Source organism: Doryrhamphus excisus, linkage group LG2 (assembly GCF_037039965.1).
Source record: "Doryrhamphus excisus strain RoL-2023G ecotype Guam linkage group LG2, RoL_Dexc_Guam_v1.1, whole genome shotgun sequence".
In the NCBI taxonomy this organism is placed as follows: domain Eukaryota; kingdom Metazoa; phylum Chordata; class Actinopteri; order Syngnathiformes; family Syngnathidae; genus Doryrhamphus; species Doryrhamphus excisus.
The window spans coordinates 7,651,215-7,677,938 of record NC_136358.1 but is presented as its reverse complement, the minus strand read 5'-3'; the positions used below and the strand labels follow the sequence as shown (position 1 = coordinate 7,677,938).

Sequence of the window (26,724 nt, the reverse complement as noted above, 5' to 3'; positions counted from 1 at the left end):
AGGCTTTTGTGCTTTGTGTACATCGCTTCCGGCAAAATAGTCATGTATAAATGTCCAATGAGTCACCTAACTACCCAATTGTTATAAACGTGTATAGTTTTCCAGAAGAGTTGCTGCTGGAAACATCACAGTTTATTGGGTATGTGGTGCACACATATATCACATTATATGTGTGCATTTAATTAAAACAATAACTTTAGAGTAAGTAATTAACCCCTTTAAATCATTATTACAGACTTAAAAAGGAATTACAATAATTAAAAAATTGCAGTATTTACAATTTTAGCACCCCTTTGTGGTTATTTGGTTATATTGCAGGCAACATTGCAACCCTTTTGACGTTTATTCACTTCTTCTTTGACATTATTGCACCCATACTGTCATTTATTAAGCAAATGGCTGATGAAGGTTATGTATTTTTTGTTAAAATGACCACGTGTCCATTTAAAATTGCAATCTCATCTTGACAATTAGTATTGCAGAGGTGAACAAGTGAGAACTACGATTATTATTAGCGTCTTTAGCACCTCAAGAGGTGGCTTGCTGTTACTGCAGGCAATATGGCTGCGCCCGTAAGGATACTGTGTTGCTCTGGTGAGACAGAGGTTATTCTCTTCTACGGCTTATTCACTTCTTTGTTTGTTATATTATGCCGCTTTTAAAGACACTGTTGTACCACTTTATTTTAGTTGCCTACTCCGCTTTGACGCCACTGTGTATTTGAAATAGGAGCAAATACAACATCATATGCCCGTCATTAAGGCATAGCGAAAGCTAATGCTAACATTGTCGATGGAGTGATATGGTTGTCCAGTATTCCCCCCACAGAAATATATAATCCCACTTCGAAAAGCAGTGTACCTTCTTAATGGTTGTTTCTCTGTTTGTTGTATTTTTGCAGTGTTTAAACACTCCAGCAGACGGTTCAGCACAACGTGTGGCCTTCAAGGGGGAGAACAGTGGAGAAAACAGTAAGTCTGCCTCGGAATAACATCATTTTCGCATGCATTTATATATATTGAAATTTAGTTTGGTAAATTTTCTTTTAATATTTATTATATAGTTTTATTCAAAAACTTTGCACCGCTTGGAGGTAGAGCAGAGACAAATTCCACTGTACGATGTACAGTGTGACTACAATGTGACTTCCTTTTCTTTGGATCAGGGGTCTCAAACACGCGGTCCACGGGGTAAATGTGGCCCGCAGGATGTTAGTTTAGCCCCCCGCCTTGATATGAAAGTTTAGTGTTAGTGCGGCCCGCGCAAGTTTGATATGGATGCTGTATGGTATCATGTACCCAGAACAAATGATTACGTTTGATTAATGTTCATGTTAAAGGTTAAATAACTGTTAATATTTATCCTCCCTGTGGAAGTGGTAAGTTTTTGGCTTTTTAAGTTTAAAGGAAATAACTTGGAGGCTACCGTTTAGGTCGCTAGCTCTCTAGTTTGCGAGTTAGCATGTGTCTCAAGACCCTGCAGTTGCGCAATATGTTGTAAATAAAAAGAGTATAAATGTGACTATAGTCGTGTTTACAGGGCTCTAATAATGCTTTGATAATTTCAATCTGAAAAAAATTATTTGTCTACCCACCAACTATATGTGGTTTCTTAAGTTTTTATTTGCCGTTTTATTATTATTATTATTATATTTATTTATTACTGATTGATTTTCTTTATTCTTGATTTGTTTATTTATTTTTTATCTTATTTTGTGCAGAAAAATAAAAATTAAGATATTTGAGAACAGTGAAATGTTTTATCAGTGCTTTTATTGTAGAAAATCGGAACCAAAGCACTGAAAACGTTTGTATATTTTTCTGTTTTTTAATAATGCTTTAGATGAAACTCTTTTGGCTTTGTTGTTATCATGAAAGGTGGCTCTGCAGGAAGATGCATCACACACACACTGTCAGATATAGAGTATATTTTTTTATTCTTTTTGAAATGCTTTCTAACATAATTAAACTGCTAGGGACGAGCAGATTGGCTTGAACCCAAATTCATGGACATCAACTCTCCTCTTCTACGATATTTATTAGGCATTGCACCTGTCTCTTTTGCAGCATTTTGCACCGGAGTACAGATTTTTAATATTGTAGCACTCTTGGTCACTCATGCACTTCCGCTGCCTTGGAGCTGACAGAGAAAGGAAAATGGTGTCAGATTATTACATTATTAATAACAGCGACACTGCTATCATTTGGCATTTTTTGCACCATACTATATTCCGTCACATTTTAGCTGTAATTTCAAGTGTGCACTGTATTTCATGGATTGACCAGCATTTGGTGTGACGAGCAGCAAAAAATTAAGTGACTCATGAGTCCTGAGCAAAAAGCTGTTGTAATAAACTCACCTGATGCTGACACTCTATAATCACCGCAGTTCGCATCAAACTGTGGACACACCACAGCGTCTGAACATTGTAGCGCAGATGTCCCTTGACACTGGATGCACTTCAGGGCTTCACCTGAGGAAGTAAAAATGTCGTAATTGCCCCTGTACTTTCTTGTCCTTTTGTGCTTCTATCTGTTGCACCGCGGCACACTCACCAGCGCTGAAGAGCAGGGCGACGCTGAAAGCCAAGGGCAGCAACTTCATTGTGTTGTTCAGCAGAGCAACCTGTGACAGAGAGACATTTATTTGGATTTAAAATGTACCTCTGTCTTTGATTGATGAGACAAGCTTTTCGGGAGGAGGAACTGTAAATGAGAGCACTACACTGCCTAGTTATTACTGTCCATTTCACTTTCAAAGGTACCATCTTTATTCTGCATGATGGTTGGAGTGTGCATGTAGCCAATATTAGTCGCTGTTTTTCCACCTTTTCCAGCAAAAAAGTTACCTTTTAAAGACCAAAAATCACATTGTCCTTTCTCCATGTAGTGACGTACGACTACGTAACTAGTTATTTTTCTTTTTGTACAGAATTATTTATGGGACTGAGTCGTAACCAGAACTGAATGTCTTTTTTGTTTTAATGCCTTGCAGTGGTTTAAAATGTCCATTACTGATTCCTACAGCACAGACCCCAACCTACTGTACAGTACATTATGCACACGTGCACTGCGTTTTCTACATTTTTACAATGAGACAGACCAAACCAATGATAGATGTAGTTTTAGTCCTATACAACAAGTAAATACATAAACACACAATCATGAAAACACAAATCAATCTTGTTTACGTACCTTGTATGGTTTTGGAAGGCAATGATAATAGTTAGTTGTAGCTTGTACTTTTATAACTGCTTTTTATTTGCCCACTTCTTTCATATCCACCCTTTGTCCTGGAGCATTTGATTGAAATATGTACTTTTTTCTATGCAAATGAAGATTATTTATTCCATAATTTACACTTCAAAAGCAGGAGTTCAAACGCATAAACACACAAAATTAACAAAAAAGTTGAATGAATAAATGGGATGATTATGTTTTTGAAGTGTTTGTATCATCCGAGCAGTATTTCTCTTACTTAAGTCAACATTTCACCATAATTCCTGGTGTATAAGCCGCTATTTTTTTCTTAAACTATTAACACCGGTGCGGCTAAGTTATGGCTAAATTTAAATCTTGTGGCATCTTTACTTCAGAAGTACTACTAATTGTTTAAATACTGTTCCACTTGCGAGTCAGTGAGGACGTAGTAGTTCTTTGTTATTGGTGCACTCATGACATGCTTGTCAACCCACTGGAAATTGCTGGAGGTCATCATATATAACGGTATAACAACACAATAGTCTGACTCACGATGTCATTTAAAAAATAACTCTAAACTCATCACACAGCAACTTAACACTTTAAATGTATACCAGATAGCTGTAAAGCATAAACCAATGCAAGTTTAAAATGTAAATAACGCAACTCTTTTTCCCATTTGTTTGAGACACGCATTCATTGGTGCTTTCCGGGGGGGCTGCAATGACGTTTTCTGGTTGACATAGGCAGTATTGCAGTGCCTCCATCTTGCCATCCACCCATTCAGCCATCCATTCATTCATTCATTCTGCTGGGTACTCCAATGAAAGGCTTTGCTCAAATGCATTATGGAGAACTTCTATTGGTACATTTTTGTAATATTTATTATTTATATTTATTTATTTATATACCTTTTGAGTGTTAAGTTGCTGTGTGATGACTTTAATGTTGTTTGTAAGATGACACTGAGTAACAACCGCCTGGATATTCATTGCTCAAGATCGGTTCCTGTCAAATAAAGAGCTGCCTGATCCTCACGGACCCGTGTGTGGCACAGTATGTTAATTAGTGAATTGGAAATGTGTAGATGGTCCTCAGCTTGCATACAAGTTCCACTGATACAAGTTTAGTTTTAGTGTAGGTTGGCTCTTATACCTAAATCTTATACCTACATTTTACCTTAATGTACTCCAAAGACACTCACTGTACACAGAGCACATTAAATCCTACTATATATCTAAAATGCAGTGTGTGTGTATGTATATGTATGTATATATGTGTATGTATATATGTATGTAAATGTGGATATGCATATATGTAGTATATATGTGTATGTATGTATATATATATATGTATGCATTTATACCATTTATACACTTGCACTGTGGATTGCTTGCAAATGGCTTGTAAATATGCAATACATCTTGGTTTGTTTTTTAGGCACGGACTTGCACGCAGTGGAACAGAATATGGACCTCTGACAGATCTACCTGATTGGTCTTTTGCAGGTATACTGTAGCTCAGTGGTTCTCAACTGGTTTGGCTGTGGGACCCTCCATCACCCCTCAATGACAAACAAAGGCCCATATTGCAGAACTCAAACTTCTCAAATATCTGATACTTAAAGAAATACTTAATACTTAAATCTGATACTTAAAAAATCACCAAGAAACATAGCGTACATAATAGCATAGACAAGAACGGGAGGTGCATTCACAGTCACTGGGTCATTACACAGTTTTCTGTGACTTACTGAAAACAGCTCCCCAACCCACTTTTGTGTCCCGAGTTACCAGTCGGGAATCACCGCAGGAGATCTAATTCCTCTTCATTTGGGTTAATATAAGATATAATATAATCTTCATTTCTTATGGGTTAATATTGTCTCTCCTTCCTTGAGCAGATGGGAGACCAGCACCTCCAATGAAGGGAATGTTAAGGCGGCGGCAAGAGAGGGAAGAATTAGCAGTAAGTGTTCTTCAACTAGAAATGTGACAGTGGCTTTGGCAAGAATAAAACGCACACTGTGTCATCCACAGAGGCGCATCGTGATGCTCAACTCCGAGATGGACAGAGGCATGGAGTCTTGGAGAGAGAAAAAAGACGAAGCTCAAAGAATGGAGGAACACAAAAAGTCTCTTTTGCTCAAAGCCAAAGGGAAGCTATTAAAGAAGAAGCATCCTCCAAGTTAGAAACAGTCCTGGTAAATACTCATATAAATCCTCGCTTATGTTATGTGATATTATGACTGTTCCATTATGTGTGGCAATTTCATGGAATAAAGTGATTTGGATTTGCGGCATTGTGGGTCTTTGTATTGTTGAACATTGATACATGTCTTTCAGCGTCCAATAGAGGGCAGCAATTCTCCGTTGCAAGACAGTGGCGGCGCAAACGCCATTTTGTGATCTTGGCACTTTATTAGGTACAGCTGCACAAACATAATGATGCCTATTCAAACGTTTGAATTACTGACAATTTAAAAATGTGTTTGGTTTTGTGGATGGAGTTATCTGCTTTGTAAATGGTGCTGTTTTGGCTCTGGTCTTGCATCTCATTAGATGTGGATCATGGCTCTGAACGCACCCCAAAATTGTTAAATTGGACTTTGAGGTAATCCCACGTCTGTCCTAACATTTTTTTTTGCTGTAGTTCTAAACCCCCAGGCTCTTTGCAGACTTCAGCAAATAAGCCACAATCAGTCTAATACTTATTCGGCCGCCAGGCGCCAATTTGCAAATTCTTCCCTTGCCCTCATTTTTCCTCCTTCCTCATGCAGCTGCGACCACAGTGGGTGTACAAGGTGTTGCAGGACACGTTCAAGTGGTCCACTGTGCAATGATGAGACCCTCAGACCTGAACAACCACCAAAGACCTCCAAAAGTGAGAAGTAAATTTTTCCACCTCCCTTCTTCTTCTTTTGCCCTTATGGTCCCTCCCTTCTCTGCTTGTTTTGAGAAAATGAGGAGCAGATGTTGGCTATTGTGCAGAAGTCAGCAGTGGAGGAGGGGTGAGGGAATGTGGGGGTGGGGGGGGAATCAGCTGACAAATCAACATACAGGAAGTAGACTGGTCTATGACGTCAAAAGCTGTGTCATATCCAGAACTGAATTTGGGGGGTTAAACCCAACCACTACTTTAGCTCGTGGGCCGTACTGAACGTAGTAGGGTTGAGCGAGTACACCGTATCAGAAGTTGCTACGTTGTTTATTATTCATCTATATGTGTACTGTGTATGTGTGTAAGTGACCTCTAAGATTACTATTTTTTTAGTATCAACTGTTCTACAGTTCTCTTAGTTACTTTATGCTTTTTTTTTCCAGTTTTATTTCCGATTTTGTTTCTATAATATGCTGTTCACAGGCTGCTCTTTGGACATTACATGATTTATATATTTCACTGGGAGTGGGGAGTGTTAACAAATGAGCGTGTCTGTGCTATGTTTTTGTAGCATTATCACTAAATGACCTTTGCTATAAGCAAAAGCTGGATGCAGGCTTCCACAGCGGTGCACACACACTGGCTTGAGGAGGTGAGCTTTGGCGGCGAGCCGTATTCTGCTCATCCTACTCTCTCCCTCTGTGTGTGACAGCTCCTAAAGTATACTTTAGAAACTTTTTGTGAAATCTATGCTGGTAATTAGTAGAGGTACAATGGTACACGTAACCCGTATTTTTTTCTCCCAGAATTATTCATCATTATTAATCATCATTATTCACTTAAATATCATCATAAATTTGTCAACTTATTTCACTTCATTGTGTTCTTATCCAATTCATTCCACTTTTTCATAGAGGGCCCTCTTCTCTCGCTGCATGGGGTTCTCCCGTTCTATGTAAGTCACTAGTCACTAAACACCTTAATTCAAGATCCGCGCTCTGGGCGGAGCAACCCAAAAAAGTGGGGGCATTCCCTGTCAGGAGTCTGGATGGATGGGAGGAATTAAAAAAAAAACCCAATACCCAAATAGTTGTCAACTAATTGGAAAATCAATTAATTAATTGCTGTAGCTCTATTAACTGAGTCTGGAAAAATATGGAAGTTTGCAATGTCAAATCTGTAGGAACACTGTGACTGCTTTTGTGGTGTAGGTGGAGTTAGGGGGTTTGTGGAGGGTCTGATTTAGCACTTTATGATGAAGACCACTTCCTGACATACTTATTTTTGTTTCTTTTTTGCAAATATCTACATGGCCTCCTCGGTCATCTTTTCAAATTTGTTGAAATGTTCTTTTCATTTGAATAGCAGCTGCCACACAGATGTTTTCTGGCATGGTAAAAAGGTGGAAAAAGTTACTGTTGGATTTACAGTGGATGGTGCCACCACAATGTAGGTCACCCAAACAAAAAAAAAACAAAGAAAAAATGCCAGGTTGAACTACAAGCAGCCCACTTCCTGCCAGGCGTGGCGACTGAGAGACTATGTGTCAGCACTAAAAAGTCAGTATTCATCATTGCCCTCAGTGCAGCCACAAGGAGAGCAGATGCTTGGCTGACTTAACTCTACCACCTCCATCCGCATCTTGACTCTGTCAACATAATCCACATAGGCCAGATGTTGCCTTCAGGTGCTGTTTACACTTTGAGGTGGCTTAGAGTCAAAGATGTGATGTGGATGAATCAAGACCCCTGATACCCCTGCTATGTTTGCTATTTGCTGTCATTTTTGCTTGATTGCAAGATATGTTGAGGAGGTTGGCAGAGAAGTAAACAAAAAAGGGTTAAGGACGACTACCCAGCATGCTTTGCGGACACTTGGAAATATCAGTTTTAAGTTATGTGTTATATTTTGCGCTTAGTTGTTGATTTATGGGATAAATTATCTTGCTTTGGATGTTTTTGGATGTTTTTTGTTGCACCATGAGTAAGTCTGTCATTCTGTTTGATGCCACCTTTGCTAAATTTATTAACCCAACATGGCCTGTGAGTCAAGACGTTTCCTTACCCCTGACGTAGCTTTTGGTTTTCAAACTCCTAATTTGACTTTTCCATTTTGTTTTAAAGATAAACAAGCAATGTGGTTAGTTTGGAGCTTGTTTTTGTCCCACGGGGCCGTAATTGTTTAACGGCGCCCCTGCCCAATAGCAGTCATCGTAAATAAATTTAAAAAAATGTAAAGTTAATCCATGTGATTGGTATTGATATTGGATGATCTCACTCATGGGTGATCGGTATCGGAATCGGCAGCATAAAAATGCAATGACGGACATCCATCAACCCATCCATCCATCTTACATTTATATCTGTACATTATACATTTTATAATAAACCCCCGAATACAGGGGTGTCCAAACTTTTTCCACTGAATGGTGGAAGAAAATGGATGGATAGATGAATGGAATAAATCAATAATCCTTCCATCCACCTTCTATGACCCTTATCCTCACTTGGGTTGCCTATCAAAGCTGACTTCGCGGGAGAGGCCGGGTACACCAATAAATCAATCAATAATATAAAATAATAAAATATGACTTGGAGTGGACTTTGATCATCCCTGTCTAACTACACCATAGAGCTTCTTTAATATTCCTTTATCATTGGTGTGCAGTGAAAAGCAAGTATCTCCCAAGTATGTTTTATCTAATATACAAAAGAGAAAAGAGACATGTAAACAATCTCATTCACTTTTATTGAATCATCATTATAAATATAATTACCATTATCATTGTTTTAACTCAACCAATTCACCTTCAATTTGTGTTTAAAAATAAACCAAAAAACAGCACCATGTGTTCATAAATAGTAATGATCATTATTGTGTGCTAACGTCCGGATAATCACATTGATCCACCTGATTTGATCTAATTCACCGTAAACTGGGATTCGCTCTTATAAGTCATTGTCACGCATTGCCTCTGTCCAGCAGGACTCCCAGTGACAATGAACAAACAACGCAAAAAAAAAAGAAACTAAAAAGAGGAGACAACAATAATAACCATAACCATACTTATAATAATAATAATAATTATAATAATAATAATAATAACAATAATAAGACAAATGCAAAGATAATCATAAAAAAATTGCACCGTATTGTTGGAATCATTCTCACACATGCACACAAGCAGCGCTGCTCCTTATTCTGTCATTCCGACTGGAATGAAAACATTCCTTCCTATTTTTTTTGTTTCTCCGTTTTAACTGCTTGCACAGAAAACAACAACAACAAAAACACTTCTGTACCACATGGACTATCTATGCAATGTCTCCAGTTGTGCCACATCTACACCCGTGGACACAGAGTATAAAAATCCTATCCCTGCATTTCATTCATTGGACAATGCTGAGGTTGAATTCCCGAAACATTTTGACCTAAAAAAGGTCATTTTACTGAAGGAATATGATGGACATGCACGTTTTAAACACCCTGCTTAGTGGTAGGATAAAATCAAACAACAACAGGAAATGTAACATGGCCAAAACAGACGCATTAAAGATCTAAGTTAGTCTCCGAATTTAACATCAGTTCAGCCGGAGTTGTCCAGTTGGGGGTTGGGGGAAGGGCGTAGGGAAGTTTGGCGTGGGGCTTGTCGGTATGTTGTTAATTTTTGACACATGTAAATAGTTAACATACAAATACACCTGATTTCACCTTCTACTCACTGTAGAAACCAACTACTCGGTCATCCCTTTCATCCATCTTCTCCACGCTCGCTCCACCCCATTATTACATGCGGGCCCTCGTTCTCTCATTGTGGGTCCCTCCTGTGTGGTATCACTCTACCGGTTCTAGACCTTGTCCAGAAGGGATCTCTGGCAGTAGAGGAGGCGTCGAGGTGTTCCGTACTTCCTGAAGAACAACAGTGCCCCCAAAGTGACCACCACCAGCACCAAGAGGAGGATAGGGATCACCACTGCGACCGGCCCAACACCGCCCTGTGCCTCATCCACCTCCAGGATGATCACCTCCTCTTCCCGCCCCGTCTTAGGCTCCTCGCTCTCGCACCCCATCCAGTCCGTCAGCACAGATTTGGGGTAGCCTGGCTCCACCTTCATGTATTGGTTATTGAACTTCCAGTACTTGTTGGCTTTGTAGAAGTATGTGTAAGCTGAAGAAAAGAAGCACAGATCAGTTTTTGTACAAGAACTTCAGTTTCTCTCACGGAGTACTTACATCCATCCTCACTCATGATGGCTGCTTTGATGTTGTCTGGGGCGCCGCTCCACATGCTGATGGGCTTCGGGTAGCCGGCATCCACAGTGCGAGTAAGCTCATTGAAGCGGTAGTACCTGTAAGTGCCACAAGGGGGTACATATTAAGGAAGGTTTGGAAGGAAAAGATGATGGATGCCGAGAATATTCCTCACTTAGAGCCTCTGAAGAAGTAGGTCTGTCCAGTGGGGGTGTAGAAGAGAGCCGCATCCATTCTGTCAGTGGGGAGACCCGTGCCCATGTCCTTGAGACTCTTCGGGGAGTCCTTCTCCATGGTGGACTCACTGAAGACCCAGTACCGGTCACCTGGAGATGACACACAGGAAGGTTCTGCTGCAGTGACTTCCCAAATGTTCTCAAAGGTCCTTGTGGCGTGGGGCTTTACCCTTGAAGAAAACGAATTTGCCATCGTCCCTCTCGTAGGCGGCGTTGATGTTGGAAGGCAAGCCCCTCCAGAAGTGATTGATGGTCATGGGGTAACCCGGAAGTACCTTGTTGTTACGTACGCGCCAAAACCAGTTGTCCTGAAAGGTCCATCAGTGGAGTTAGGAATAGAAATAAAAAAAATAATCAGTGGTCCTGGTTTTAGGATTGGGGTACCTTAAAAACAAACTTTTCTCCACGTAGGATGGCGATCGTGTCAAAGTGTCCCTCACAGATGTCTGGACCATGATCCGGTCTCTTGGGGTTGGAGGCCTTTGTCGGTCTTGGTGGAGGAGGGGGAGCCCCCGTTTTGGTTCCTATTGGAGAATTGTTTAGTATTCAATTGAATATTAAAATTCTGTACAATGGAGGTTTTATGATGAAAGTTGCAACCCTACCGTAGATGGTTTGGATGCCTCTGCGGTCGTCATCTGGAAGTTGGAAGTTTTCTGTGTCAAACCACTGATAGAACGGGGCCATGATGGCAGAGGGGTTGTTGGAGTGCTCCAGACCTAGAGCATGACCTAACTCATGGACCGCTACCAGGAATACGTCGTTCCCTTCAATATAAGAAATAAAACATGTGGTTTCTTTTCTTTGGGAAAGATTCCCAAGAACCAAACTTGACCTTACCCCCTTGGTCGACATTCCCGGTTGTCCAGGGCTCAGCGAGGTCAAAGTGTGTGTCACCCCCAATTCCCTGACCGGGGAAGTAGGCGTGAGCCAAGAAGCCACCCTCGCCATCGAACGGCGTGCTGTCCCCATGAAAGCCCTCGGCGAAAGACAGCATGATGTCTGCATACTTGTCCACTTTGCCCCGGATGTGGCTGTAGGGAATCTCTCTGAAGGTGAGCGGGATGGCGCTCTCCCACACTTTGAAGGCCTTGCGGATGGCTTCATAGGTGGCACGTTCACCAACTTTGGGTGTGTAGTTCTGTATACTGCGGAGAAGGATGCCAGAAAGATGGTTTGAGACCTGAAATGCACAGATGCACCAATTTTGGTATGGAATTTTTACCTGAATGTCACCTCAGACTTGTCCCACTTTAATCCCTGCACCGCGTATCGCTTCCTCCTTAGGTTGCTTTTCAGTTCTGGTCCGAACTTGTCTGGAACACCACACCGAGGACGACTCATCGCCCTGGCAAAATAATTGTTGAAATAACATGCCTCCACAGATGTAGTCAGATTCTCAGGCGGGCCTCACTCTATTGTGTTGGAGTCTATGGAGCCCGTCACGGTCAAGCCGTAGAACCTCTGCATGGCTGCGATTGCAGTCTCGATGGACTTAGGCGAACGCATTGCTTGCGCTCTGACATCACCGGGAGGCAGGTAGCCATACTGCTGCAGCCAAGCCTGCAAAACAAAAACATCATTATTCCTCTAAGATGTAAATGCTAATAATAGTGTTTAATTAGCTAAACTGCAAAGAGGACATGTAATTTATTTTAAAATGACAGTAATTTAAAATCCGCCACCCATTTTGTTAAGAGTATGATTCCTTTTTCTTACTCAGTTGTGAGTTTTTAATTAACATAAAACGATAGAAGACATAACAGAAGACTTCCTGTGTGCTTGTCCTGTAAACCTTCAATGCTTGTTTGGACCTGTCTCTCAAATCAGCTTCATCATTCCGATCGTGTGAGCAACACAACATTCTCGTTTCCCTGCTAGCCTTTATGTGCTATTGCTCAGGTGGTCTACATAAAAAGGATGAGAGCGTCACTTCAAGCCAAAATGAAACACATCTGAGAAAAGATTAGTCACCGTGACCCATAACTCCAGTCTAGACTACTTCTGCCAAGGAAAACTCAAAATGCTGGAAAAAGTCAAGAATATCCTCTCACTGTTACTAGGTCAAACGCATTGTTAATTATTTTTACACACGAGAAGCACTGCCCTTGTTTTCTCTACTCTTACAGACAGCTGATGGCCATTTTGTGGGTGAAGCTCCACGGTTGGGCCTGAATTATGTTTTAAGTAACACCGCCTGGCTCCTCCCCCTCCAAATCCTCCGGCGGAACTTGGCATGTACCACCAAAAAATTATAACTTTACGTCAACAGTGACGTGGACCGAAGACCTGTGATTGGTCTGCTTTTGTAGTACATCATTTCTTTTTTGTTGTTTTTTTCTTCTGTGAAAGCACCAAAAAGTCACAAATTGAGGAGCAAAAAAATACGCAAATATGAGCACTTATGTGAATCTGATACTTCAAAAATACTTTTTGAAAAATTGACATTTTGCTCCAAGTGGTGAAGATGGCTTCAGGAAGGGCATCCACTGTCTGGAACTTCCTTTGCCATCCATCCCTAAATATTCTCAATTGGATTTAGATCAGGCAGATCATGAACTTGTTCAAAGTTCACTTCAAACAGTATAAATATGAATAGTTCATGTTCATAGTTCACAATTTCAGTTTTTAACTACTTCAAAGTTCACTTCATTAAATTTTTTTTATGTGAAAAGTGAGAATAAAAGACTTTATACTTTTTCGTAAATGCAAACCTACGTATCTGGAAGTCCTCGGGAGCGCTTAGGAGTGTGACCAATCACAGTGGAGTGAGCGTACTAAGAGGAGGGCCGGGGTTAGAGTAAATTAATCAGACCGTTTGGGTCGGAAGCAGGAAGTCCATGGAAACACTGCAGAAAGAGGTGCAGAATCTGGAAGATCTCGAAAGCTTTCTATGTGTAGCTGCTCTATAGGAATCCACAACTCTTTACAAAGCATTGAAAATGAACATAATAGAATTAAGAATTTAAGAATTGCTGGATATTTATGCTAATGTGTGCAATGCTTTTTGGGTATAGCAGGGTGAAGCATGTGTTGTGCCACCCACTGGTAAACAATAGGCGAATCAATAACATGCTGTTGCAACAGGAGTGCAAAATAACTGGACCTAAACAGTGGTGCTGAGTCATTACCACACAGTCATGAGGGATGCCCCCTGCAACATTTCCACATATCCTACTGCCGTTTGACACCCATGCACAACGTGAAGTTCCATTGAAGGAAAAAGCAACCCAGATCATGATGGCGCCCCCTCTACTATGTTTTGCATTTTGCATACTGTAACCCAAATTGACCTGTCACTTAAAAGTGAAGAATGTACTGATTTGGCGTATTGTTACACCCCTACCAAAGAGTGCTACGACTCTTGATGCTAAGCCAATAATGTCGTCTGCATTTCATCTCCTCCGTAAAGGCCTTAAATGTGCCTTTCCACTTTATGCATGCGCACATTCTTGCCTTTACCGCAGCTCAAGACAGGGGAATTACCCCAAATTCCTACTTTAGCATCATTCAAACCCCACAGTCTCTCTGCTCGGCCACGAGAGCTGCTTTTCTCCTCAAGTCTGCAGGAGCATGTGGCTGGGAACAAGGATGGATGGATGGATGAGTGGATGGCGCAGGCCAGGCACACATGTCTACTTGTTGGTGATGTGGCAGCGCAATGCAGGGCTTCCGGAGAACAAGGTTCACTTATATTAACAAACTGGCAAAGTTTCTCCTTCCCTTTCACGCTCGTTTTTGCTCCCATTTCTCTGGATTACTTCAACATTCTCCTGGATTCATCCCCTGTCACCAAGTGAGCTGAGAGCTGCCACTGTCTCTATGTGCTTCCTTCTATAAAAACCCGGCTCCAATCCCACTCCACCGCCTTGGGACGCCAATAGTCGCCTCCGCCTCCTTTCCCATCCTGAGCAGCCGCCATCAAAGCTTCTATTTATTGAGACTCGAACATGGCTGCTATTGTTGGCCATGTGGGGCCGGTGGGCTGGCAGCGGCTTAGGTAAACATGCTCCTGAGAGTGCGCAGTGTGTTCAAATGCGTGCAACATAGGTCATGTGATGTCAAGTGGTGGGAGAGGTAACTCCCTGTGACCTTGCAATGCGACATCCTGACAAGAAATCATAATTTTCAGCAAATGTTGCTATATCTTAAATGGCATTATGACTTTGATTCTGTGTGTTATTGTAGCCTTCTATAGCTTCAGGAATGTTTGAGGCCTGGAAAAGGTGCCTACGGTACTTTGGAGTCCAATAACGTCCATCCATTAGTGTTTATTGCACCATGAGGGACTATAGAAGAAGGGCTGTTCAACTAAATTGCCAGGGACTGGACTTCTTCCTTCACTGTTATTCTTATTTTATATATAATGTCAATTCAAAGATGTCAAAGATTTTAAGCAGGATATGGCCAGTGGCGCTTTGCTGTTTTTAAGGACTATGGTAGGGGTGTCCAAACTTTTTCCACCCAGGGCCACAGAGCGGAAAAAAATGAAAGGATACAAGGGCCACTTTGATATTTTGTGAAGAAACACATGTACAGTAGATGTAGATATGCTTAGCTGTAATATTTCAAGAAAATAATGCATCTTAGCTTTGTGCTATAGGTGAAAAAGTCTATTATTAGCATGATATTTAGTCTTTGCTCTGTTTTTAGCATTTTTACCATTTTTAAAAACTTTTTTAAAACCATATTTCCATGTTGTTTCATCTTTCTTCTTAAATAATCTTCATAAATGACTTTTTTCTAAACCTAATTTCCCCAAGATTACAACTTCATTTTGTTGTGTTTGTTTCTCATAGTGTAAAGACTTTTAAAAAAATCATATTTTGATAAACATTGTATATTTTTTACATACAACTCTAATGCTGCTAAAATATTACAAGTTTATTCTTGTAAAAATATGACTTTTTGTGAATATAATATTTAAATTTTCTTGTTGTAAAATTACAGCTGTCTGTGTCATTTTCTGCTGTTTTTTGAAATTTTCCAACTATTTCAACTTTTCCTTTCATAATTTCCTGTTGGTATTTATTACTTAATTCCCACAATATTTTGACTTTATTCTTGTAACATTGTAGTATTTTTCTGCAATCTAATTTTTCAAATTTTTTGTTGTTGTTCATTACATTACAACTTCCATTTATTAATGTCTTTTTTATTTATGCTAATAAAATTATGTTTCTTTTCCCCATAATATTACATCAAATTATTCTCATAAAATTCACATTTTTTCTCATTAGATCAGAACTCCATCCATCCATTTTCTATGCCACTTATTCTGACTAGGTATGCTGGAGCCTATCCCAGCTGACTTCGGGCGAGAGGCGGGGTACACTTTGGACTGGCCGCCAGCCAATCACAGGGCACATATAGACAAACAACCATTCACACTCACATTCATACCTATGGACAATTTGGAGTCGCCAATTAACCTAGCATGTTTTTGGAATGTGGGAGGAAGCCGTAGAGCAACATAAAATTCAATTTTGAATGTGAAGAAGGGGTTAAAGAGGAAAAGAGGAAAAGTGTCCCGTTTCACGAAGGAAGGTAAAGATATTAGACATAGCGGTGGTAGGAAAGAAGGGAACTTGGAAGTATCGCTGAATTTTAAGACAGACTCAGTTGTTCCTCTGCCTGTGCCAATGGAAAAAAAAAACCCACTCACGTGTCTCTGGAATCTCACATTAATTTTACTTCTTATCCCTGGCGACCCAGTTAACTAGAAGTGCACCTAGGAGTTTTTATGTCGGTTTCCCATTAGAAACAAGCTGGTGGAATACTCGTACTCGTGAAGCGACAGACCGTCAAGGCAGCATCTCTGGTGCTTACATGGAGTGGAGATAAAGACAATTGAATCCAGATGGCTTTAGAGCAGATGTATGTTTTAGACACCCGTTTGTTTTCACTGCTACCCGCTTCCTTCACTCATAGGGTCCAGCTAAGCACTTTATTTAACAAATAGGCAGAAAGTTGAGTGGAAACAGATCTAGGAGAACTTTCAAAGAAATATGGAAGTCCCAGTGTCTCTCAGGAGGGCGTTTCTCAGAATGCACAGATGTTGAGCAAACACGGGATTCTGCTAATTTCAGCTTGTTTGTGCAACCCATGGTTCCTCCTCCACATGCGAACATCACAGTCTGTCTTTTAATCATATGCTTACACACTGTGACGCAATGGTGGCCGGTTGTCTACCACCCTTACATTACGCTGACGACAACATGACAGGACTATCAACAGATATGCTGCCACTTTTTGTCATGGCTTCAAGTCTCCAAATAGTAGTCACGGAAAATGTAAGGAAGAGGAAGAAGCGCTATGTTAATGCTAGTGAAAGAGCTTATGCATGTCAAAAATCTGACCACTATCTTTAAGGCCCTGCTACAAAAACACTAGTCAAAGATCTTTCATTACAGAAGTGCGCTGCTGCACTGCAGGTGTTGGTCAAATATATTCTAAATGATGGTCAGGCTTGCAAAAATCTGTAGCAAAAATGGTAGTCAGAGATCTATACAGTATATGACTGGAACCATCTGCTGTTTTTAAGGACCTTCAAAAATTGCTAGTCACACAGGAGGCATACTTTGCTGATTTTAAGAATGTACCGCAAAAGTGATCGTTAGAGGTCATCAATCATCTCTTTTAAGGAATATAGACTATAACAGTACATATAGGCTAAAGGAGCGTTTTGCTGTGTTTAGGGACCTACTGCAAAAACACGAGTCACAGATCCTTTATATTTTTGGAGTTTTATGCTGTTTTTATGAATTTACTGCACAAACACCAGTCATCGATCCGTGATGATGGGAGTTGTATGCTGTTTTTAGGACTCAACTACAAAAAAAACCATCATCAAGGATTTGTGACTCGTGGTCCCAGATCCTTGATGATGGGAGGTTATTTTTTTTACTGTTTTATAGGACTCTACTACAAAAACATGAGTCCCAGAACCTTGATAATGGGAGTTTTTTTGTGTGTATTTTTTTTTTTTTTTTACTGTTTTTAGGATTCTACTACAAAAACACGAGTCCCAGATCCTTGATGATGGGAATTTTCTACTGTTTTTAGGAACTTGTTGCAAAAACACAAGTCACAGGCCCTTTATTTTTTTGAGTTTTATGCTGTTTTTATGAATTTACTGCACAAACACCAGTCATCGATCCGTGATGATGGGAGTTTTTAGGACTCAACTACAAAAACACGAGTCCCAGATCCTTGATGATGGGAGGTTGTTTTTTTTACTGTTTTATAGGACTCTACTACAAAAACACAAGTCACAAATCCTTGATGATGGGAGTTTTTTCTGTTTTTAGGACTCCACTACAAAAACACGTGTCACAGATCTGTGATGATGGGAGTTTTACGCTGTTTTTAGGATTCTACTACAAAAACACCAGTCCCAGATCCTTGATGATGGGAATTTTCTACTGTTTTTAGGAACTTGCTGGAAAAACACGAGTCACAGGCCCTTTATTTTTTTTAGTTTTATGCTGTTTTTATGAATTTCCTGCACAAACAACAGTCATCAATCCGTGATGATGGGAGTTTTATGCTGTTTTTAGGACTCAACTGCAAAAACACGAGTCCCAGATCCTTTATGATGGGAGGTTGTTTTTTTTTTTTTCTACTGTTTTATAGGACTCCACTACAAAAACATGAGTCACAGATCTGTGATGATGGGAGTTTTATGCTGTTTTTAGGATTCTACTACAAAAACACAAGTCCCAGATCCTTGATGATGGGAATTTTCTACTGTTTTTAGGAACTTGCTGCAAAAACACAAGTCACATATCCTTTATAGGGCCAGAGCTTTCTGCTGTTTTTCAGAATTTTCTGCAAAAACACAAGTCAAAGATCTTTGATAACAGGAGCTTTCTGCTGTTTTTGAGAATCGGCTGCAAAAATTTCCCCCTAAAATCCTCCACATGACATGACCCTGTTTGGTCCTGTTTTTCGGAACTTCCTACCAAAAAGGCTAGGAGTGCTCTGCTATTGTCAAGGACGTGCTGCAAAACGCGACCCACAGATCCTTTTAAAGGAGTGCTTTGCTGCTTTTAATGATCTACTGTAAAAGATCTCCGTATAAACAAACGTCTGCTTCCACCACGTCCATCATGGCTCCTTCTAAAGCATCCGGACCGTCCAGTACCAGTAGGCTTTAGTCACACGGTGTGGTCAGTGACTCCTGCATCCTGCATCTCACACAGCCAAATGAAATCTATGATTCAGTTCCTGTTGTGGCTTTCAAACAGAGAAGTGCCTTCAAGCGACTGCTGACACAAATACGAGCAGAACACATCAAACATCATATTAGTGGCTTCTTTTGGAAGCGAACAACATGGAACTTTACAGAACTTTACAGATTTTTTTGGTTGAAACAGCAAACACTCATGAGGGTGGCATGCAGTAGCTAGTCATGTGACCTACTGTATACAGGAAACACCCATGTACACTTTTAAACACTGGAAAAAGCAAAAACAAAACAAATAACCCTACATTCTTTATAATAATGCTAACTGCCGCTGCACAAAAACGGGTGAAAATTTTATACACCTTTCGGCGACTCACAAGTAACTTGATTGAACTGCTCGAAAAACATGGCCGCCATCATGTACAACGTCAGCGTGCCTGTTGCCATTGTCTCATTATATTATATACCATGTCTGTATTTTATTGGGTGTCCTGATTTTTATCCATATTTAAAGCAGGATGATCTTCAAGACCTCCTCTCGACACCAGTGATTCTAAACTGGGTATTTAGGTTGAAATGTTAGAAATATAAATAATTGCTGTGGTATCCACTGTATATAAGGGGCTCTATCTATATATGTATTTGTGGTACCCAAAAGTTTGAGAACCCCTGCTCTACAATGTGCACATGATAACCATTAAACTCCCTCCCCCGACAAAAAAACACACCCCTACCCCCTTTTTTTCCTCCCCAGAACAAAGCAAAGCCACAATACTTTTCCCCTCTCCATGAAGAATCTTCTCAGGACAAGAGAACATAGCTGACTGCAACAATTTAACAACAATAGTAATGGTGAAGAAGCTAAAATGCTATAAATAATAGGTTTTAATGTCAGAAACTAGAAACTAGTGTTTTTTGGAGCTCACAGAAGCACACATAAGCCGGATAGCCTTTTTCCAGCTTCCTCCTTTTGCACTGTGTTTTTTAAGAAACCCGAAACCTTTTGGTTTTTGTACATGTATGGCAAATCCCTGTCTATAAACACATGACTTACCTCTGTTTTCAGCACATCTGCATTGACTGAAAAGCAATGGAGCGTGCACGCCAAGGTGATGAGCAAGAGGGGCATCATTCTTCATAAAAAAAGAGAAATAAAATGCACAAATCCCGACGTCTTCACAGATAACAAGAAAAAAAGTCTAAGGTATATCAAGGAGATGACTGCTCTGCTGTTCTCCGCATTGGACTCCTCGGGGACTCAACTTTAGTGCACAAAAAGTCAACTTTGAGATGAAAACAGCCAGCAAAAGAATTCAATATGTGGAAAACACATCTGTTGCTTCTAAACTTCTTTCCCCTTCGCTTGGATTGTCTACAGTGTGTGTGGATGTGGTCACAGAGATGGATTATCCTTTGGGTCCCTCCTCCAGATGTTTTTTTCCCCCTTTTTTAACTCCTTCCCTCCTGCGTGACGTGTTCCACTAAGTCCTTAAAAACAGCAGAGCAGTCCTCTTATAGAGGGGATTTTTAGGTATATTTTTTTTGCAATTTTGCTTCCTCCCACATTCCAAAAACATGCATGTTAGGTTAATTTGAGACTCCAAATTGTCCATAGGTATGATTGGGAGTGTGAATGCTTGTTTGTCTCTATGTGCCCTGTGATTGGCTGGCGACCAGGGCCTCTGGGATAGGCCCTCTAGGCCCTATAGAGGTGATAAGCCTCCCGCAACCTCATTTAGGTTAAGCAGCATAGAAAATTGATGGATGGGACTCAAGCAAACCGCAGTGAGAGCCATTATCCACAAATGGTGAAAACATGGCCAAGAGCGCAGCGACGGGTCTTCCAAGAGGTCACGGAAGACCCCACAACAACATCCAAAGAACTGCAGGCTTCACTTGCCTCAGTTAAGGTCAGTGTTCATGACTCCACCATAAGAAAGACACAGGGCAAAAACGGCCTGCAAGACCAAAACCACTGCTGAGCAGAAATAACGTCAAGGCTTTGTGAGAAAACACTGTTGGGAAAATACTCTGTGGTCTGATGAGAAATACTAAGTTGTATGGTGTACTAAAGTGTATGTCCCTTTAAACCTGGCATAAAAGGAAGGCTGCATTTCAGAAACAGAACCCAGCAGTAAAATATAGTGGTGGTCGTGTGATGGTCTGGAGCTTTTTTGCTGTTTCAGGACCTGGAAGACTTTGTGTGATGCCACTTCTGAATGACTGAAGAAAAACTAAATGAAGACTTTTGAGTGGCATAGTCAAAGTCCTGACCTAAATCCTATTCAGATGTTGTGGCATGACCTTAAAAAGGCGATTCATGCTGGAAAAGCCTCCAATGTGGCTTCATGACAACAATTCCGCAAAGATGAGTGGGCCAAAATTCCTCCACAGTGCTGTAAGAAACTTATTGCAAGTTATCTCAAACGCTTGATTGCAGTTGTTCCTGCTATGGGTAACCCAACCAGTTATTAGGTTCAGGGCACCATCACTTTTTCACACATTGACTAATATTCACATTTGTTAGATGATCTAAAACTAACATCACAAACCCAACTGTGACACCTAACATGTCATTACAAATATCTGGTATTCATAACTGTCCCATAACTTCTTTAATTAAAGCTATACAGTATACGCCATATTCTAAGTATAAATCGAGTCACAGTGACATCTAGTGTTAAGAAACGAGCATTGTCACAAACATGTTTCAAAAGGCATATTTGGTGTATGTGTATGCAAATGTATTTATTATTAAGAATATGTGTTAGTACCAATATAGCTACTATTGTAATGATGATAACGAAACGCTTTCGGGGAAGGTGGTTTCGTAAGATAAAGTGTGCAATCACGTGACAGGATAAGCCCTCTTACGTCATAGTTCTGCTGGTGGGGGAAACACGGAAGTAGTTCTGAGCTTGTCAACAAAAAAGTCCGACTGACTGGGTAAATCGTCTTGCTTTCACATTTAACATTTTTTTTACGAGTCCCCACCTTTTATGTTAAGCTTCGTTGACTTGTAAACATTACCGTGTAAGTTTCGAAGCCTCTTTTGGTGGGTGTCGCCACTGGTGAAATGCGAATTTTAGAGGAAGTTAGCATGCACATCGACAGGAAGCTAACGGCTAGTAAAGCTCTTGTAATCAGCTACGATATCGACTACCCTTTTACCATTAATTCTGGTAAATATATACCCTCGATGTTCACACACTGAACAATTTAACGACCTATAGCCGTCTCTGTTACAGGGAAGCGTCTTTTTTAAAAGCTGTCAAAACAGCACAGTCACATTGACGATGGTTTCTCCTCGTTGGTGCTAACTTTAGCTTTGTCGTCATGGTCAAAGTACTACGGGAAGGAAATGAGTGTGGTTTTGTGCAAATAATGTGTGAAGCATTGCCTAATACAACACTCTTGTGATGAAGTGACAAATGTGTTGTTTGGAAAGTAAGGCTGCATACATAATAATTATAGATGTTTCACTCACTAATGTTATTGATGCAGTACCAGTCTCCAAAGTTTTTCCTGAATTAGATCACAGCTGTGTTATTTTTATGTAATGCATCTTTTGTTGTTAAGGTCTTGTTTTTTTGCTCTGCAGGCGACGTCTTCCTGAACTAAAATCCCATCCAAAATGGCACTTTTCTGACAATCTTCTGCCAGTTTTTTTTACCCATTAAAAGTGTTATACAGGCATTACCACAATGATGCACATCTACACCCTCCTTTTTTACATTGCTGGTGAGTGCTTTCACATTCAATTTTGTGTTTGAGGCTCTCTGTAAAATTAGTGTTCATGTTTGCATGTCCTTTTTGCAGCATGCAGTGGGTTACGCTGTGCTCTTTGTTTTGGTAAGGATTATAACAAAATGTCATATATTCATTATTCTTCCAATTATGTCAGAACAATGTAAATTTATGTTTGTATATTTTCTACCCCTGCTATTCTCAGACCACTGTGGACATTCCCCTCAAGTACTGGACAGCAAAGTGGGAGAAATAAGGAGTTCCACGTACCATACCTGGTCATACCACTTTGGTGCAACAAATGACTGTTGGACCATTAAGGGTTTGGTGGGAGAGCCTGTAGTCCTCAGGTAGACATACAGACACACATCCATCTTGTTTGTGGATGTTAAGGCAAATCGTTAAACAAAAGTGTGGTCACTTTCCTCATAGCTTTTCCCAGTTTTCAACTCGGTGCAGGAAGGAGTGGTTGTCCATAATATCATCCACTGACGGCGAGCCGCTTGTTCTTTGCGGCAACAAATTGCCGCAACCTGTGGAATTCCTGGGGGGAAACATCACAGTGGTGCACCACTTTCTGCCACATTTATACCCTGTGTCGTCCTTTCGGTTGAATTATGCCAGAGGTGGGTTGTTTCTTTTGTGTAAAATGTGTGATGTAACATGTTGTCGAGGTCTTTCACAAAATACTCATGTTCTGCTCCTGCATTCTGACAGATACACACTCTGGCGAATGCCCGTTAACATCATTTGAATGTCTTGGAGGTCGTTGCCTGCCCCTCTCGTGGCGGTGTAACGGCCAGGTGGAGTGTCTCGGCGAAGGTGACGGCACAGACGAGGAGGGCTGTGGCGGAGACGGTAACACTGCCGGCAGCACAGGGGCTGAAGAAGGCACGGCAGAGAGGAACAGCGTGAGCATCTCCGAGCAGCAAAACCCTGCTGATAAAAGTCAGAGCTCAGACAGCACTGATGAGCTGTTGTCCCTGCTGAAAGAGAGAGGAGAAGATGATGAGACTGATGAAGATCTGGAGCAGCCCCTCACACACAAGGAACCGATTGTGACCCCCACTCCTATTGAGTGGCCCTGTGGAGGACTTCTCCAGACTTTCTACGGGACCTTCTCTCCCCCAGCTCTTCGTGGGCAACCTTTGCTCTGCATCTGGACTCTGGATCCCGATGACTCCCGGCCCCTTAGGCTGGACCTTCAACAGCTGGTACTGGGGCCTGGGGACACGCTCACAGTGCACAACAGAGCACAAGGCAAAGGGGATGTCATCAAAATTGTGAGTGTTTTTAATGGAGGTTTGAGATCAATACTATAATATGCTGTCATACATGAACCAGTCTTACAGTCATAACATCCTTCAGTAATCAGTTTTTGCAGTTTTTTTTACTTTTGCTGTCATTATTATCTTCTATGTTGGAGCAGATCACAAGCGCATCCAATTATAAATCTGTCCAAGTGGAGTCCCACACCGGCCTGTTGTCACTCACCTATCAGACGCTCCCTGGCTCGGAAGGAAGTGGTTTCAATGCCACATTCCACGTCGGGAACTACTGCCCTCCCTGGGAGGGTCGATGTGGCGGCCCCTCGGGAGGCTGCTTCACCCAGGAGCAACGCTGCGACGGGAAATGGGATTGCCCCGAGACCGGGAAGGATGAGGAGGGCTGCCGGGGCTGCAGTCGCAACCAATTTGCCTGTGGAGTCGCCGGGCAGAGGATGGCGGTGGCGTCCAGCCACTTTGCCGGCCGCCCAGTGTGTTACCCTGTGAGCGAACGCTGCAACTACCAGTTGTATTGTGCCGACGGCAGCGACGAGAGGGACTGTACCGTGTGCCAGCCCGGAACCTTCCATTGTGACAGTGACAGGTCAGCCATAAGACTCATAAGCCATAAGACATTAAATGTCAAACTGAAACAAAGGCAACAGCCTGCCAGTTTGGTAAGCTAAGGAAGGAAATGCCCATCCTGTCTTATCCCAGGTGTGTGTTTGAGAGCTGGCGCTGCGATGGCCAGGTGGACTGCAAGGATGGCATAGACGAGCTCAACTGCACGGTGGTGCTGCCACGCAAGGTGATCACTGCGGCGACGGTTGGCAGTCTGGTCTGTGGGCTCTTGTTGGTCATTGCCATGGGATGCACCTGTAAGCTGTACTCGCTCAGGACCAGGGAGTACAGGTAACTGCTCTTTCTGAATGCAATACACATTTAAGGTAACGTAGAGTTTAAAACAGACAAAGACTCACATGATCCCTGATAGCAGCATGCCCTTTATTTAAATGTGTTTTCCGCATGCAGCCTGTTTGCACCAATCAGCCGACACGAAGCGGAGCTGATTCAGCAGCAGGCCCCTCCCTCCTACGGTCAGCTGATTGCACAAGGGATCATCCCTCCAGTGGAGGACTTCCCCACAGAAAACCCCAACGAGGTAATACATGATGCACATAATATAATATTTACTCATAAAATATAGTCGTCCATCATCACTTTGCGGCTCAAATTTTGTGGCTTCACTTTGTTACGTTCTTAAAAATATATAAATGAATAAATCATTACAATAATGTGATTGACATGAAGACATTTTGTTCCCTCAGTCTTCATCCTTGTCTCTGAGGGGCCTTCTTCAGCTCCTTCGCCAGGATGCAGTCAGCTCCCCACACCGGAGACGCAGGCCTCGATTTGTCCGCCGAGCCGTCCGCCGCATGAGAAGATGGGGTCTCATCCCCAGATCACCCTACAGACCTGCTCAGGCAGCGAGCTCCAACCAGCAACAGCCTGACGTGGCCCCTCAGGGTCAGGAACTAACTCGCTCCACCCCCACCAGCTCCTCTTCGGCTGTGGAGGCTGTCAACCAGCCCGTGCCTCAGAAAGTCGGCATGTTGACTCGGTCTGAGCAGCAGCGAGACGTGTCGTCTCAAGTGGTGTCCCCAGCGCCACCACTGCCGTCACCGCCCTCAGCTTCCTCGCCTCCACCCCCCTACGCCCCCCCAGCTCCGCCTGTGGAGGAGCCGCTGACGCCTCCAGTGGGCGTCCCTCCCAGCAGTCCCTCTCTGGCTTCCATCTTCCAAACACTGGGCCTGAGCCTGTCCTTGTTCAGGGCATCCCCCTCGTCGTCCAACAACTACGTGCCCCTTTCTGCCTCCCCTTCGTTCTCCTCCTCGTCTTCCTCCGATGACGACGTTCTGCTCATCCCGCTGTCAGAGGACACCACCTCAGAGGACGACGTGCCCATGCTCACTTGAATCACCCTGTGACTAGTGCCTTTAGTACTTTAATATGTGTCTAAATGTATATATTTTGCTTTGGATTATAAAATCAAGTATTTTGCCATTTGAAAGAGCAAGTTAGAGCACATGTGTCTCAACATGTTGGCGTGTACTTAATCAACGCTAGGCAGCACGTCAGGTGATATTTTTGCACAGCCCTATCTACATTTTGACATTTGTGTGAGCGCGTTAGACAGTGGAGTATGTTTGTAGATCCTCTCCTCGTACTCCTGCCAATATAGTCTATTTTAGAACACAGGTATTCCCTTATTTAAGTGCCTTTTTAAGGAGCTGTCTGCAGATGGACCATGAGTTACACGCTCCACATTTAAAAGCCCTGCACACTGAAAGCTCTAGTTTGTAGAACTTGACCGGCAATAACCTTTTAGTGCTCATCCCTTCCCTAATGAATGTATGGAAATGTGTCCAAAGACAGTCTGTTTGGTGCCTGTTTTTAGTATATATACTGTGTGTGTGTGTGTGCACAAGCGTGCGTCCCCCCCAGCTTGAATTTACAAAACTTGAATCATCAACCCCTGAGGGGAATCAACTCTGTCACATTTTGACACTTGTGGTGTGCCATATGTATTATTTCACATTTGTTTTTTTTTATTTTTGCAGGCTCCCTCTTTTTAAATTGCTTTTATTGAATTCTATCAAGGGTCGATGCAAAGTAGCTTGAAAGTTTTTAACTGCGACATAATGAGTTGAGTAAGAGAAAGTGATTTTTTAGGGGAATGTGTGTGTGTGTGGGTCAATTTCACTGTACATACGTTAAAAATGTGGCTGCGATTAAACAATTTGCACTTTTTATTGTGTGTTAAAAGAGTGCCCATTACAATACAGCAAGAACACATAGTGCTGCATAGTACACGTAGTGCTTTTGTATTCAAAAGTCCTGTGGAATTTCACACCAGATTCTCCAAAGACCTCCCTTTGGAAAGAAGAAAAGACCTG

At 41.7% G+C, this 26,724-nt stretch overlaps 3 protein-coding genes and 2 long non-coding RNA genes across 7 annotated transcripts; 3 read left to right on the top strand and 2 right to left on the bottom strand.

The window, feature by feature from the left end:
- The first annotated feature begins 476 nt into the window (after positions 1–476).
- On the top strand, positions 477–5,496 carry mrpl52 (mitochondrial ribosomal protein L52). Its single transcript, XM_058069134.2, has 5 exons — positions 477–594; positions 902–971; positions 4,641–4,708; positions 5,104–5,168; positions 5,240–5,496. The coding sequence occupies exons 1-5, from the start codon at positions 561–563 to the stop codon at positions 5,390–5,392; spliced, it is 390 nt and encodes a 129-aa protein (XP_057925117.2). The 5' UTR covers positions 477–560; the 3' UTR covers positions 5,393–5,496.
- On the bottom strand, positions 1,926–3,236 carry LOC144898128 (uncharacterized). Its single transcript, XR_013627031.1, has 4 exons — positions 3,195–3,236; positions 2,556–2,625; positions 2,360–2,473; positions 1,926–2,139 (listed from the first exon to the last, which is right to left on the bottom strand). It is a non-coding gene; the product is annotated as an uncharacterized LOC144898128 (long non-coding RNA).
- Positions 5,497–5,578: 82 nt separating the features above from the next.
- LOC144901802 (uncharacterized) lies at positions 5,579–20,741 on the top strand. The gene is made up of 4 exons (XR_013629909.1): positions 5,579–5,625; positions 5,762–5,813; positions 5,980–6,083; positions 19,822–20,741. It is a non-coding gene; the product is annotated as an uncharacterized LOC144901802 (long non-coding RNA).
- mmp14a (matrix metallopeptidase 14a (membrane-inserted)) lies at positions 8,794–20,236 on the bottom strand. Its single transcript, XM_058069133.2, has 10 exons — positions 19,810–20,236; positions 11,982–12,130; positions 11,793–11,915; positions 11,408–11,715; positions 11,173–11,334; positions 10,952–11,091; positions 10,737–10,875; positions 10,507–10,657; positions 10,314–10,429; positions 8,794–10,248 (listed from the first exon to the last, which is right to left on the bottom strand). The coding sequence occupies exons 1-10, from the start codon at positions 19,885–19,887 to the stop codon at positions 9,929–9,931; spliced, it is 1,686 nt and encodes a 561-aa protein (XP_057925116.2). The 5' UTR covers positions 19,888–20,236; the 3' UTR covers positions 8,794–9,928.
- An 875-nt stretch (positions 20,742–21,616) lies between the features above and the next one.
- Positions 21,617–26,644, top strand: lrp10 (low density lipoprotein receptor-related protein 10). 3 transcript variants are annotated; one of them, XM_058069132.2, is made up of 10 exons: positions 21,617–21,701; positions 22,357–22,496; positions 22,575–22,607; positions 22,708–22,852; positions 22,935–23,128; positions 23,220–23,785; positions 23,932–24,371; positions 24,485–24,679; positions 24,800–24,929; positions 25,096–26,644. In XM_058069132.2, exons 2-10 carry the CDS (start codon positions 22,460–22,462, stop codon positions 25,741–25,743), a joined length of 2,388 nt encoding a protein of 795 aa, XP_057925115.2. In that variant the 5' UTR covers positions 21,617–21,701; positions 22,357–22,459; the 3' UTR covers positions 25,744–26,644. The 3 variants fall into 3 exon arrangements, with proteins under 3 accessions (XP_057925115.2, XP_078653028.1, XP_078653032.1); XM_078796902.1 differs by lacking the exon at positions 21,617–21,701 and adding an exon at positions 21,709–21,788; XM_078796906.1 differs by lacking the exon at positions 21,617–21,701 and adding an exon at positions 21,919–21,937.
- The last annotated feature ends 80 nt before the right edge of the window (positions 26,645–26,724 follow it).

What these genes read in the sequence shown, in the direction of transcription:
- mrpl52 (XM_058069134.2), top strand. Translation starts at nt 561, where the DNA reads ATGGCTGCGCCCGTAAGGATACTGTGTTGCTCTG. An exon ending in AAGGATACTGTGTTGCTCTG is followed by an intron (nt 595 to 901) that starts GTGAGACAGAGG and finishes GTATTTTTGCAG; the next exon opens with TGTTTAAACACTCCAGCAGA. An exon ending in ACCTGATTGGTCTTTTGCAG is followed by an intron (nt 4,709 to 5,103) that starts GTATACTGTAGC and finishes TTCCTTGAGCAG; the next exon opens with ATGGGAGACCAGCACCTCCA.
- mmp14a (XM_058069133.2), bottom strand. Translation starts at nt 19,887, where the DNA reads ATGATGCCCCTCTTGCTCATCACCTTGGCGTGCACGCTCCATTGCTTT. An exon ending in AAGTCTGAGGTGACATTCAG is followed by an intron (nt 11,716 to 11,792) that starts GTAAAAATTCCA and finishes CCTTCTCCGCAG; the next exon opens with TATACAGAACTACACACCCA. An exon ending in TACTTCTTCAGAGGCTCTAA is followed by an intron (nt 10,430 to 10,506) that starts GTGAGGAATATT and finishes TGGCACTTACAG; the next exon opens with GTACTACCGCTTCAATGAGC.
- lrp10 (XM_058069132.2), top strand. Translation starts at nt 22,460, where the DNA reads ATGATGCACATCTACACCCTCCTTTTTTACATTGCTG. An exon ending in GGAGAGCCTGTAGTCCTCAG is followed by an intron (nt 22,853 to 22,934) that starts GTAGACATACAG and finishes CTTTCCTCATAG; the next exon opens with CTTTTCCCAGTTTTCAACTC. An exon ending in TCGGTTGAATTATGCCAGAG is followed by an intron (nt 23,129 to 23,219) that starts GTGGGTTGTTTC and finishes GCATTCTGACAG; the next exon opens with ATACACACTCTGGCGAATGC.